This window comes from Geospiza fortis, unplaced genomic scaffold (assembly GCF_000277835.1).
Source record: "Geospiza fortis unplaced genomic scaffold, GeoFor_1.0 scaffold85, whole genome shotgun sequence".
Taxonomy (NCBI): Eukaryota; Metazoa; Chordata; class Aves; order Passeriformes; family Thraupidae; genus Geospiza; species Geospiza fortis.
The window spans coordinates 111178-125283 of NW_005054358.1; the positions used below are offsets into that span (position 1 = coordinate 111178).

Below are 14106 nucleotides of genomic sequence, written 5' to 3' on the forward strand. Positions count from 1 at the left end.
TGCCCAATTTTGGAGAGCCCAGCATGTGCCATTGGCCAGCTGGCATGGCTGAGCACTTCCATGAGAGAAGAGGCAGAGAAGGTCACAGATTTATACCTGGGTTTTTCCGGTATCCTGCAACCATTTTCATCCACAAATCTGGCTCCAGCCTTGAGAGCCCAGCGGTAATGCTGGGCCAGGAGGGCTTGCCGAGCAGTGGTAGGAGTATTTTTGTCAGCTGTGTCTGCATTTTTTAGTGGTGAGAATTCCTCTTCTCTCAGAACTTCAAATGCCACAAAATTCCTACCAGCAAAGAGAAGAAAACAATGATCATGAAAACCAGAGCTAGTCATCAGCCCCGCTAATGCAACAACAACATTCATGGGGAAAGGCTCATATATATTTTTGGGAGAAGCACTGTATGCAGCCTGAGGCAGTCAAGCCAAGGGAAGCCCACTACCATTCTGAAGACCCAAGGAGTACCAGGGCTGTATAATGGAAAAAAACAAGAAGCCTTCTGTCTTTGGGAACTTAACAGCAGCCTCCCAACCTACCAGAGCTGTGCTCAGGGGAGAGAAAAAGCAACAGTTCAGCAGAGATGCCACAGGAACTTTTTTAGGCAGTGGGAGGTTCTTGGACAAGACAGCTCAGAACAGAGCAGGACAGAGAGTACAGCACTGTCCAGAGCTTGGGCAGAGCGTGAGCAGTGCACTCACTGCAGAGCACTCCACCATGCCCCGAGAAATACCCGCTATCTGTAGGTAAGGACCAACTAAGGACACCAGCTCCTAGGGACAAACAAGCAACAAGGGAGGCCTCACAGGTGATTGTGAAGTACAGCTGTTTACCAGAAATAGGAGTGCAAATTAAAAAGCACCACCACAACATATGTGCATTTCTGTACTTCATGTGTGAAGCATAGCTGCCAAGGTGGTTTTGAGCTGTTAAAAAACCACAAGGAACCACTGCTTGCAAATGAGTTCTGTCACGGCTCAGAACTCAGCAACGCTTCCATCACCCTGGGTTTTGGTTTTGTCTTTAGTTTGATACTACTTTATTTAACACATGTCAGGAAACAGAGACTGGTTCAAACCTTGAGCTCTCTATTCTAAAGGAAATCATTTAAAAAGAGAAATAGTATCCCCAAACAAAGATAATTCAGTTTGCCTGAGGTCCCTCTTTGGCATTTTTAAAGCCTAAAACAGAATCTTCACTGCTGAATTTGAGACCTTGGAAAAATAGATTTTATAACAACACTTATGCTTAATTGCTAAAATCCTATATTCCCTAGACACAAGTATCCCTTACTATGTATGTCACAGCACTCCCAGCTATGTTGCAGAATTTGGAAAGTGAACACTGACAGTTCCACTTGGCCCCATGGTGCTTAAGTAAACAGTTTTCCAAGCACAAAGGGTACAAGCTGAGCCCTGGCTTAACAGCACCAAAAAATGTAACCAGAGCTGCAGTTGTCATGGAAGCCACGATGCTGAAAGACCCAATTTTTGCAAGTCTGAATACTCCAATATGTGCTTCATTGGCTTTGCACTCAATTTCCTTTTGTTTTTCCCAGGCTGGCAGAGGCCAGGGTAGCCAACACATCCTCAGGAGGATGACCAGTCTGGGAGCAGGGTTGATGCAAGCACTGAGTGCCTTGTGAGCTCCCCTTAGAGCCCGCAGTGTTACTGTTGGATTGGAGCTGGGTGTAGATCCAACAACCTTCCTAACAAGCCACCCACGAACCACGTGCTCCCTGGGATGGCTTGTTTCAACCTACAGTCATTCAAACAAACACTGAGAAGGGGAGGAGAAAAGTAAAATTATGTCTGTCACTAACTTAGAGAACTGGAACACATCAAACACAAACTTCTCCAGCTTTATCCCGTTCGGTTTTAGTGGTTTTACCAGATTTCCCTCCTTGTCAATGTAGGGCACCTTCTTTATGGCTACATGGTGCTTCAGCTGTGACTCCCATTTCCTGCAAAAGGAGAAGAAAGCAACCATTTTATTTAGTTCAAGCCCACTTAGAAAAAAAGCAATACACTTGAGGGAAGCAAATGGCTCATTACTGCTCTGGGTCAACTCTCAATGGTTTGTGGGTGTTACTCCCTCCCAAGTGATCCAGGTCATATCCAGGAAACACTTCCCTAAGCAGAGCAGCCTGGCCATGGGCTCTCTCTGTACCACTGGGACATGACAGTAAGAGGAGAGGGAGAAGTATACATCAAGCTGAAATTGCAGCCAGAGGTTACAAAATAAAGAGGCAACCCAAATTGTTACCTGATTGGGCTGAAAACGGAGCAGGGCAGATCCCTGACCCAAAGGTGGTTCAAGCTCTTCAGGAAGGTTGTACAGCTGCTCACTGAATGCCCAGCATCACATCCCCATTCCCCACACCAAGATGCAGAGTCCACCCGCAACTTCACCCTCTCCCACAAACTCTGTTGTCCCAAGCGTTGGCATGGCTGACATTCCCTGTAGAAATCCATGGTATGAGGCTGCATCACTGACCACACTGCAGCCTGCACAGCTGCTCACCCTTGAAGGCCCAGGAAGACTGTGCACTGGTATATCTCAATTGATTTAGTTACAGTGAACCTGGGAACCTCTTCCTTGGGTAGGGCCTGGAGAGTATGCTGGGGCTGTCAGAAAAGGGATTCAGGTGTTTGGAACTGTTTGGAAGAGACAGGAGGTGAAAGGCAACATAGGGAATAACCATAACTAAAATTCCAGAGTGCGAAACAGGAACACCCAGTCTTGGAGGTATTTCTGGGCTGCACAGCTATCTAGAAGGTCTGCTGGGACTTACTGGGCCACTATTTCCAGGAACTCAACAGTGAAGAAGTGGTTACAGATGTTGCCAGCACTGAACACCAGTCCTCCCTCAGGGCGCTGCTGCTGTGCAGTCTCCGGGCTGATCTCGCTGTACTCCACCACCTGGTACACGCCATCCACACAGCACACCACCCCAACAGGCTCTGTGGGGTAGGCCTTCTCCACTACCTGCAGCCACAGGACACAGATTTATGACAAAGAGGAAAAAATCCCAGGACTATTCCAACTCCCTGTTGGGACTGTTGCCTGCTGATCCTCCAGCACCTCAGGCCTGTGTAAGGGGCACAGAGCAGTCTGGAGTCACATTTTGCCCAACAATTCAACATAAACACCAGTACTCAACCACTTCATTTGACAGTTTCTCAGAAGACAGTTAAAAGCAATCTGCATAGTGGGGGCACTTTTCTTATCAAGGACCAGGACCTGGCATTAAAAGCAAGCTGTTTGCAGCAATTAGCCTTCAACTTCCCATTTGCCTGAACAGAGCTAATGACTCAGATAACATAAATTTCTCTTCAGACACGTGCTGCTTTAGGTTAACAAAATCCAGGCTGTTAAGGATTTCCCCATCTTCCACAGCAGAGCGTAAGAAATGCCTCCATTAGACTTAAAGGCGCATTTATAAAACACAACCCAGTCCAATATGGCTTCTAGACAGCCCAAGTGCCTTTGTAGCAAGGACTGGGCATAGGTGCAAAGCAATTCCAGTGTGCAGTTTCCTGTGCAGATATACTTCCTGCTCTACCTGAGGTTTATTTTCCACAGTACTCTGGGAAGAACAGAGGACACCCACGGGTAGGAATGTGAAATGCAGTGCAGGCAGCAAGGAACTCTAAACCTGCTCAGAGTGAGCTGCTGATGGGCAAAGGGTAAGCTCCCTGCAACCAGCAGCTTCCAAGTGTCATCAGACCCAAAATCCCTGTGGGAAACCAGCCGAGTGCTAGCACTGCTTCACCTTTGCACCGCAGTCTGCCCCTTTGGAAATACAGAAACCTATGAAGACTGGATCTGCCATTTTCACGAGGATGTTGTCCACACAATATACATGGACATACTGGATTCCACGCTGCTTCATATCATCCAAGATCTTATTATCCATCAAAGCACGGTATAAGCCACCATTGCCATCTACAATGCAAGAGAAAAGAGAAAGTCTTGGCTCATTTGTGACTTTGGGGTGGTTTTTTCCCAGCTAACAGAGCAAAAGCAGAAAGTACTGAACAAACTTTCTTGAATGGAAGAGTGTGGAATGCTTTCTAGCCAAGAGTCAATGGTAACAGGTTTTATTTCCAGTTCTGCCACACAGTTCAGGGGAGCATATTCTTCTTTTCACCCCAGTTCTCTCACTTGAAGAGTGGGACCACGGGGACCAGCCTCACTGAGCAGCATTATGAGACTTTATGAAGGTTACTAAGATCCTCAGAGGGAGACTACTAAAGGGCAAATCTGTGCAGAGGGTGGGAGAAGTCTTTTACACTTGTCCTCCAGTACGGGGCAAAAGCATATTTATTCTCTTTCTTGGAGAAAGACTAAAATAAATCTTATTCTCTGTTTATCTTCCTCCCCCCAACTTCTCAATGCCTTTTCAAAGGCTTGAACTGCAGCTGTACAAAAGACGCCTGCATGTTTATCACAGATCACCCATTTACAGTTCCTCCTGGGATGCCCCTGTCAGCTCGGGAGAACCACTCTGCAGCTGCAACACAGTCCCAGCTGGGCTGCCCTCACCAAGTCTCTTACCATGTCTAGGTTAAAAGAACATTACAAGGTGAGACACTGCTGTCATTTTGAAAAGAGTTCATCTTCTTGTTGTTTTTTTGCCCATTTCCAGCTATCAGCCTTGAGCTCCTGACCTTCACCACAGGAGGCAGCACTCCAGAGATCTCATAGAGAGCTCTGCTAATGCACCTTTCTCCTACCCCGCAGCCACAGCACTTCTAATCCTGCCAATACTCCCAGACTTGGATAAAAACCACATGTGCTGTGGTCAAATGTCCAGCCAGAACTAAACAGATGTATGCTCCTGATTACCAGCCTGAAACATTAGAGAACCTTTCCACATTAACTGGAAGCATTAGCCCTGACCCCCACAGCCTACTCTGTGTGCCCGGGCAGGCTGATGGCCCATAGCAGCTACCAACATATACAACAGTACTGCAGTATGGAAGAGCAAACAGCAGGTACCTGGAGCCATGGAAATTTTCCCCTTCTCCTCCAAGATAGCCTTCCCATCAAAGGTGACAGCAGGCAGCATCCTCTGTTCAAACATGACAACATTGCATCTGTCCAAGTTGAAGTAGTTGTGTTGTACAAAAAACTCTTCTGTTGGCCCCAGTGTGAACTCACTTGTCATGATGTACCTAGGCAGGAATGGGGACTTGGCAATGAGAAAGAACAACACAAGCAAAAGGCAAAACCACAAACTGAAGAAAAAAGAGAGGAATCCCAGGAGTGTGAAATGAGAGACACGGCAGCATCCTGTGGTGAGCAACTGCACACGAGAGCTCTCCTCCAGAACTGATCCTGCAGTAAAGCTGCATGGGGTCCTATGACCATATCAGGGCATGATCCTACCCTGGCCTAGCTCCAGCCAGGACAGAAGAGCCTTGCCCTAAATGTGAACAACATCTGGATACCTGGATGAGCTGGAAAACAAGACAAAGGGCAGAAAACACCCTCATTCACTCTAGATTCAAACTGATGTTAAATGTCTATAGAAACCCTGGCCAATTCATTCTGCCAGCACGTCTTCAGTGCAAACAGCAGTATTTCCATATGTTGGCTGCATGGTTTGTTTTTGTTGTAAGTATTTCTATTTCCTCCTTTCCTTTCAGCTCCACATTGCTTCTGTCTCTTCCTCCACTACTGTCTAAAAACCACCTTCATCATCTACCTGTCAAACTCTTCAACAACTATCAGCACAGGAATACAGGGTCCTCTGTGAGCATGAGAAAACAACATAGAAGAGCCTGGACCTCAATTCCCCATCCCCAATTTACATCTCTGTAGCACACCATAGCCTGGGTCCAGGTTTACTGGAGCAGCAAAATGCTTCAACTGTCTCCTCACCCCCAGGAGGGGAACTGGAAACAGATGTGGCATCTTGCAAATAATCCATCCTGGCTTCCAGCAGCACCAGGGATGATGCATTTGCAATTCAGGTCCTGTATACAAGGCTTCAGGAAGAAGCACAATATGGACTCACTTTCCATGAGGAAACAATGTATGAATCAAATTTGGCCTCCAATTTGTAAAACAATGTGGCACCCTGAAGCCCTCAGACACCTACTCTTTCACTGCCAAACTTTCTAATACTTATCACTCATGTTGGACAGTGCACTCTTTCTCTAAACTAATCTCTGAGTGCGAACACTACAGCAGAAGATGGAGAACAAGAAGAAGAAGGAAGAAGGATGAGACATGCTTTGTTCTCTCTATCTTGTCTCTATTACTTTTATACAAAATTTTTTAAAACTTATATTTTCACTTTGTGTACACTTTATAAAAACACCTTTTAAACTTGTGACACTTTCTAGCTTTCATACTAAACTGGCAATTCATTTGCAGGATCGAAATCTAGCTACTAAGTGTTCTGGGCATCATGCCAAGATCTCTGAGCTTCTTGACGGGGTTTCGGCTCTCGACGTGGTCTCGGGGGACTCTTCACATCCGGAGTGATGTGCAGAGTTCTCACACAGCAGCACCAGGGATGATGCATTTGCAATTCAGGTCCTGTATACAAGGCTTCAGGAAGAAGCACAATATGGACTCACTTTCCATGAGGAAACAATGTATGAATCAAATTTGGCCTCCAATTTGTAAAACAATGTGGCACCCTGAAGCCCTCAGACACCTACTCTTTCACTGCCAAAACCCTGCCTCAGATCAGACACTGATTCCAAAAGGGTATTTCTACATAGTCCTCATGGTCTAACAGACAGCATTTAGCAGAAAACATTTCCAGACACATCTGCAGTGCCTTCCTCTCACCCACCACACCCTGTAGGGAATTCACATTTTGCACTCTGCCCAGAGCTCATCTCTTTTGAACACCAGGAGCAGCCAGCAGAATGGGCAACTGTAAACAGTGACAGCAGGAGGTGGCCTGAACACAAAGCAAGAGGTTTTTTGCGTAATTATTGACAAGGGCAGGAAGAAGGGCTTGGAAGGCAAGCTCTAGGTTGTCCTCCATGCAGGAACCTGAGAAAGCAGAAATGGATTAAATTTCTTGTACAGCATCTGCAACAATCACTGAAAAGTGCTGTTTACAGTGTTGCCAGTAGCTGCTTGCAAAGCCAGCAAGGTACAGCAGTTAGTGTTGTGGTCAGTGATACAAAGGCAGTACTCAATCCCTCAGGTCTGCAGACATGGACCGGCCACCTCCCATCCCTCTGCATCCTCCTCCAGCCTCTGCCATCACAAATCCTGCCAACAAAAGGCTCCTCTCAACCTGTCTCTGTACAGCACCCAGCTCAGTGCTTCTTGAAGACAACATGGGCAAGACTGGAATGCAAAGAACCCTGCACAGCAGATCTGGCTTTAGGTCACCTACCAGGGAATGACACACTTGCAGTGGTGTCTCTTGCCAGCAAGCTGCTCCACTTTGCGGATTCTTTCTGCTTGGATCTGATACAAGTTCTTGCCACTGGGCAACCCCACGTTGTACATGCCCTTGGGATAGCTGACTCCCAGGCGGGTTCCTTGTCCTCCAGCCAGAAGTAGCACTGCCACCTTGTTCTGTGAAATCTGATGTAAACCTGTAGAAAAAGAAGCCCAAGGGAATATAAGAACCTCCAAAGCAATCAACAGCCTACATTCTTCTCCTGAGCATTTCTGCAGAGCTCAGGCAACAGCCAGAAGCTGCCAGTTCAGTGTTGGCAGCTCAGAGAGAAATATGCCACTGCGCACACAGGTGAAAATTCCTTTCAACTCCTGGATGCAGCAGTTTCTTTACCTAAAGCAGCAACTGGTACAAAAACAGACAATAGCCATGAGCTGCAGCTTAGGAGATGCAAATTAGGATACAAAATCTTCACTAGGGAGGTAGTGCAGCACTAGAAAAGACATCCAGAGAGGAAGGAATGTCCCCTAAGGTTTTCAAGGCTTACTTCAGTAAAGCTGTCTGACCTGCCCTGAGGCTGTTTACAGTTTTGTTCCAAATGGGGGTTGGACTAGAGACCTCCAGAGGTCCCTCATCATTCCTATATCCCAAAGAAGCAGAGTCTCATCATCTTGAGTAAAGCAGGAAGATTTCTGGAATCTGCCTTAATCAATTATCTGTACCTGTGCTCCAGCTTCAATAGAAGCTGAACACAGCTGCAGTCAGGGTTGGTAATACAGCCAAGCCTGCAGGAGCGACAACTTCCACAATCTAATTGAAACCAGTGTCAGTACTCCTGACAAATCAGGGAAGTCCAGAACCTGGTAAAGAACCAGAGCACATATTAAACACTCAGATCACTCTCCAACTCTGGTCCCTGCCTTCTCCAAAGTCAACATCACAATAACGACTGACAACTGTGAGAAACAATTTTCATTAGGGAACACTTTGAGTTTCTCTGGGAATGCAAGGAACATTAGGCTTGCCATGTCAGAAGCCACAGTTCTGCTGCAGGTAGCTATCAGGGCCTCCTGCCATCTTACAGCACTGAACCGACACTGCTCCTGCAGCCAAGGACAGCCTGTGGAGCACCCCAACCTTCAGGAAACGCCTCACATTAACCACAGCTGAGGCTAAAATATTCCTGATTTGGACTGAAAGACATGGGGACCAAAGAAATTAAATTAGAAAAGAACAGGATTGGGTTTATGCTAAAGTTTATGCTAAACTTTAAATAATTGTCTGTTTAAATGCACAATAGAGCAAAAATGGTGCTTCTTGAAGACAACATGCTGTTTTAACAACCTGGCTGGATTTTAATTCTGTTCAAAACTGCAGCTTCCAGTAATTTTCTCAGCAAAGACTTAAGTTGTCCATGACATTGCAGTAACACCATTCCCCTTCCCATGCTTACAAGTTTCAGTCTTACCACAGCAGTAACACAAGACTTTCTCCCTAAACACATCCCTTCCAAAAAAGACTGATGGTGTCCTGGCACACAGGGGGCCAGTTCCACAGCCAAAGTTCTGCTGTAGAGTAACCTCTGGGGTCACAGGGCCACAGGAGCGAGAGCTGGAAGCCACCTCCGGAGATCTTCAATCCTCCAAGTGGGATTAGGAGAGCTCCCTAAGAAGAAATCTGTGTGTGGAAATCTTGGGATTTCTAAGTTTCAGGAGGTCCTTGGACAGCAGAGGAAGCTTGAATAGGTTTAAATTGGTAATGTAAAAGACATGGTAGCATCTGGGTGAGCTGCATGGTGATGCAAATAAGACATCCAGCACTTCACAAGAAGCCACAAGCAATAAATGACTCCTCTGTGCTTCCATTGAGCTGCCCGTGACACTCAAAGTACAGAGCAGAGGGTCTCAGCTATTACTTACAACAAGTACTTGCCCCAGTCCCATCACGTGGTTTTCCTGCATGCTCAGCTGTTTGCCAGTGCAGGGCATCACTGCAGGAGAATGGAAAGAGCTGAATTGAGAGGCACCAGAGCATGGCTGCAAACCTTCTCATGCCCTGGCTCGGGTGGTGGCTGTTTCCCTACTGGGATTCTGCACAGAAAGAATTTATGGAGGGGAAAAAAAATCCTAAAAAAGTTGCCCTGTGGGACACTTCCAGACTGTTCTGCCTTATCCCTGGAAATACTCAACGCTTGGTTGGACAAAGCCCTGAGCAATCTCATATAGTGGGTGGCATCCACACCCATGGCAGGAGAGTTAGGACAAGATAATCTTGTCCTTAACATCCCTTCCAACCCAAATCATTCTGTGATTCTGTGAAATGGGCAATTAAAACATTTTTAAGAATTCCTTTTCTTTAAAATAATCTAGAACTGAAACTTGAGGTAATGTATTTCACAGCAATTTAAACCAAAGCTGCTTGAGGTCTGAGCTCAGCATTTGCTGCTCTCAGTCGCTGCAGCATGAGGGATGCTGCTTTGGAATGCAATTGAAACTCACCCACCAGTGGAACAAGTCGGGCACTTGCCCTGCTGCATCTCTCCCCTGTACTAGTAGCCTCACACCAACACACACACTCACATTCTGATGCAGCAGACCACATCCCACAGATCCCAAATTAGATGTTTCTGCAGAGCAACAGATTGTGACCAAGAGCACCATTTACGTGAATGATGCTCTGAAGTCAACACTATTGGGAAAGTCAAGGAGGTCTCCACTCTGCTCCACAGTATCAAGGAGCTACAATTCTCAGCCACAGCTCACAGGTGCCACAGCTGGTGTCGCCGCACTGAAATGAAGATACCCCACAGGAGATAGCAAGTTCTCTGAAGTTTTCCATGCAATGACAAGCGGATAGGATCTGCCCAAGGAGGAGTTGCCATCTCACACCCATCTCCTGGAGGGGCCTCTCACTGCAGGGACTGAAACCTCAACCTCAGCGGGATAAACTCAAGCCCAAAGCAATATCACTGATAACATCAATGATGTCACTTTTTTTACAATCCCGCAGACTGACAGGGCCATATTCCAGGAGGGCTCACCAGGGTGCACATGAACAACCCAGACAGGAGAGTGCATCCCATAATTTCTGGCATTCTCAGTATTTATGATACAACCCTACAACTCAGACAGTTTTTCCAAGTTCTGATCTCAGGTCACCCCAAAAACAAATAACACCAAAAATCTGGGTAAGTAGCTCTGCTCTGACTTCCCAACTGTAAAATTACCAACATTCACAACTAAAGTTCCTAAGAACTGACTCATCTGGCTGCAGTGGAAAGATCTATCCCCTTTAAAAAAAATCCACCTTGTTTTCTGCAGCATATGAAACACACAGAGCTCAGCTAAAGAGAAAATGCTGAGATACCCACCAATGCTGCAGTTAGTCCTACTCTGCAGAAAAAGTAAAAAAACAAAAATAGATTTTGTAGGGGGAACAGATTGGTCTTGCAAGAACAGACTGAATTTTCTTACTGAACAGGCACATCAGTCCCATTACAACAGCAGCCAATAAGAGAAAAAGACTCCAAACTTTTCAATTCTGCAAAGCAGTCAGATAACCAGAATGGCTCATCAAACTCTCTGATGAGATGGGGTACACCTCAGCCCATGGCCATGACTTAGATTTCATTAATAAAACACTGACTGAATGGAAAAGTGTTATGTCTATGTTTGATTTATACCATCATTCCTAGGGCTGCTCAGAAAATGTGATTGTTAAATGTCGGCGTTTAAGATCTGAAAGCAAATCTGACCAGGCAGTTTTTTCGTCTGAGACACAAAACAACAGTATTAGTTTTTAAACTATTAAAAATATCTCAGGTGTTCCCAAAGAAAGTTTTCAGTTGTCTGGTTCTTATCCATAATTTTTTATCATAGAAAAAGGGGGAGGGGGAAGGAGGAGATATCATTTCAGCTGCTCAGTCTTTGGAGGATGCAATGCAGGTGGCAGCTGTAGGGAGCTCAGACACCCACAGACAGAGCACAGAGCATATCAGCTCAGTGTGATGATGACCCCACAGCCACAGGCTGTACCAGCCATGCAGTCTCAGAGACACTGGACAGCAGGTTGGGATGGCTCATCTGCTCCCAGCCTGTTCAACATACGACGAACAAAGGCCTTTCAGAGCTGCATCCCCTCAGAGACCCAAGGTCCTGCAAAGCCTGTGCCCATGGTGCTTGTTCCACGGGGAAATGCCATGCAGAAATGCTGCCACATCTGCAGGGACGCACAGCAATGCCCAGGTTCAGTGGAACAAAGTCTTTTGTCCTGATTGCCCTGTTCCAGGGAATAAAATCCCTCTTCAGCCTTAAACCAAATCATGAAAACAAACCAAATGAAACAGAACATTTGTGTGTAGGCCTTCTGGTAAAAATTCGGACTGCCTGCAGGGCTGAGGTGGCCTGGAGCCATCAGACTCTAGGGCCAGATGATCTGGGCACACCAGCAGGATCCCAAACATATTAGACCTGGGCTGCTGCAGGCAGTACTGGCAACCAGCAAGGCCAGCCCACACAGGTAGCCTGGCCTTCCTTTCCTTTCCATGCTGCAGCCAATGACACAAGGCAGACACACCAGCTCCTCACTTGCCTAGCTGGCTGGGGGACAAGTGACCCAGTTTGATAAAGCTGTTAGTTTAACTATGGAGCCCTGACCCAGCCCCATCTGCCTCTAGGGCTCAAAGGGTTCCTTCCTCCTCACTATGACACCCTCAAATAGCCATGCCAAGATGGACTTGGGGGTGTGGGTGGATGAGAAGCTCAACATGCCCTGACCAAGCGCACTAACATCCAGAAAGTCCCTGTGCCCTGGGCTGATACCACAAGGGGCAGCAAGTGGCAAGGGGGAATTCTCTGCCCTGCTCAGGTGAGACCACACCTGCAGTGCTGCCTTCAGCTCTGAGGTTGTCAGCATGAGAATGACATAGAGTTGCTGGAGCAAGTCCAGAGGAGGCCATGGAGCTGGGGGCATTTACCTGGAGACGAGGAAGATCCTGGGAGAGCTCAGATCCCCTTCCAGGACCTAAAGGAGCTCCAGGAGAGCAGGAGAGGGACTAGGGACAAGGGATGGAGAGACAGGACACAGGGAATGGCTTCCCACTGCCAGAGGGCAGGGGTAGATGGGATATGGGGAAGAAATTGTTCCCTGTGGGGGTGGGCAGGCCCTGGCATGGGTTATCCAGAGAAGCTGTGGCTGACCCAGGATCCCAGGAAGTTTCTAAGGCCAGGCTGGACAGGGCATGGAGCAACCTGGGACAGTGGAAGGTGACCCTGTCCATGGCAGGGAGTGGAATGAGATGGTCTTTAAGGTGCCTTCCAACCTAAACCATTCTGGGATTCTATGATTCACTGTACCAGCTTATGTTCCCTTCATCACCACTCAGCCCCATGAGTGGAGTCTGACATGGCAGAAAAGCTTCTCTGCCCTGTGACCCTGATGCTTCTGTTTCTGTTTCTGCTTGGAAAATTTGACTCCCCTGCCCACACATCCTCACCTCTTTACTGGCAACGTTGGGCCAAGGCTGTGCAACCACTTGTCAAAAATCAGGCAAGTATCTCTATAACCCAGGTGGGTCTTCCTGGCTTTCTTTTTATTATTAAAATTATTTTTAATGGTGTTGTTATAAAGATCCAAGACACATATGAGCCCTTATAAATAAATAAGAGTGTGCACTTAGAAAAAAGCACAGGACATCCATGTAAGACTTACATGCTGTGGGAAGGGCACATCCAGCCACCATCTACCCCATTACCCCTAGCTTTCACACACCTGCACCTACTAGGCTCCAAAAATCATAGATTATGGACTTTCCTGGGCTTCTCCCAGATCCTATCAGCCTCCTGCTGCACATGACACAGCAAGGATGGGGATCAGCACCTGAGACCGGCCTTTGCACTTTTTGGTGGGCTGGGAGCTCATCCTAAAGGCAGCTACCCAGCTCAGCAGCAATGAAACGCCCCCAGGCTCCCACCCTCCGCAGGAACTCATAGTCATAGAATGGTTTGGGTTGCAGGGGACCTTAAAGACCATCTCGTTCCACCCCCTGCCACAGGCAGGAACCCCTTCCACTACCCCAGGTTGCTCCAAGCCCCATCCAACATGGCCTGAACACTTTCAGGGATCCAGAGGCAGCCACAGCTTCTCTGGGCAACCTGTGCCAAGGCCTCACCACTCACAGGGAACAATTTCTTCCTAATATCTAATCTAACCCTGCCCTCTGTCAGTGTGAAGCCATTCCCCCCTGCTCTGTCACTCCAAGTCCTTGTCCAAAGTTCCTCTCAAGCTCTCTTGGAGCCCCTTTAAATCCTCTAGTATTACATTTTTTCATGACAGATACTGTAAAACAACCCCATGTCCTCTAAACGGTATTGTGTCATGTCCACTTGCTTTTTGAACACTTCCAGGGATGGTGACTCCACAACTGCCCTGTGCAGCCTGTGCCAATGCCCGATCACCCTTTCAGTGAAGAAATTTTCCTCAATATTCAACCTGAATCTCCTTCGACACAACTTGAGGCTCTTTCCTTTTATCCCGTCGCTTGTTCTGTGGGAGGAGAGACTGAGCCCCAGCTAGCTATCACTGCTTGTCACAGAGTTGTAGAGATCTTCTGATCCGGCCCGGAACGGCCGCGGGGCCTCGGTCGCTGCATTTCATAACGCAGAGTGAAAACTCGGTGTCTCAAGCAAAGTTCACCGGGCCGAGGACACCGGCTGCCGGGGCTAAGGGCCGGG

General features: G+C 47.3%; 1 protein-coding gene across 1 annotated transcript in view; it reads right to left on the reverse strand.

Moving 5' to 3' along the window:
* The window catches only part of UAP1L1 (UDP-N-acetylglucosamine pyrophosphorylase 1 like 1), an 11356-nt gene extending 3789 nt beyond the window's left edge, over positions 1 to 7567 (reverse strand). The window contains exons 1-6 of the mRNA XM_005423772.2: positions 7367 to 7567; positions 4999 to 5174; positions 3770 to 3942; positions 2789 to 2982; positions 1817 to 1957; positions 97 to 282 (exon numbers count right to left, since the gene is read on the reverse strand). Of these exons, the coding sequence (XP_005423829.1) occupies positions 97 to 282; positions 1817 to 1957; positions 2789 to 2982; positions 3770 to 3942; positions 4999 to 5174; positions 7367 to 7482 (986 nt within the window). The 5' untranslated portion in view covers positions 7483 to 7567. The remainder of the gene's footprint in view (positions 1 to 96; positions 283 to 1816; positions 1958 to 2788; positions 2983 to 3769; positions 3943 to 4998; positions 5175 to 7366) is intronic.
* Positions 7568 to 14106: the final 6539 nt, after the last annotated feature.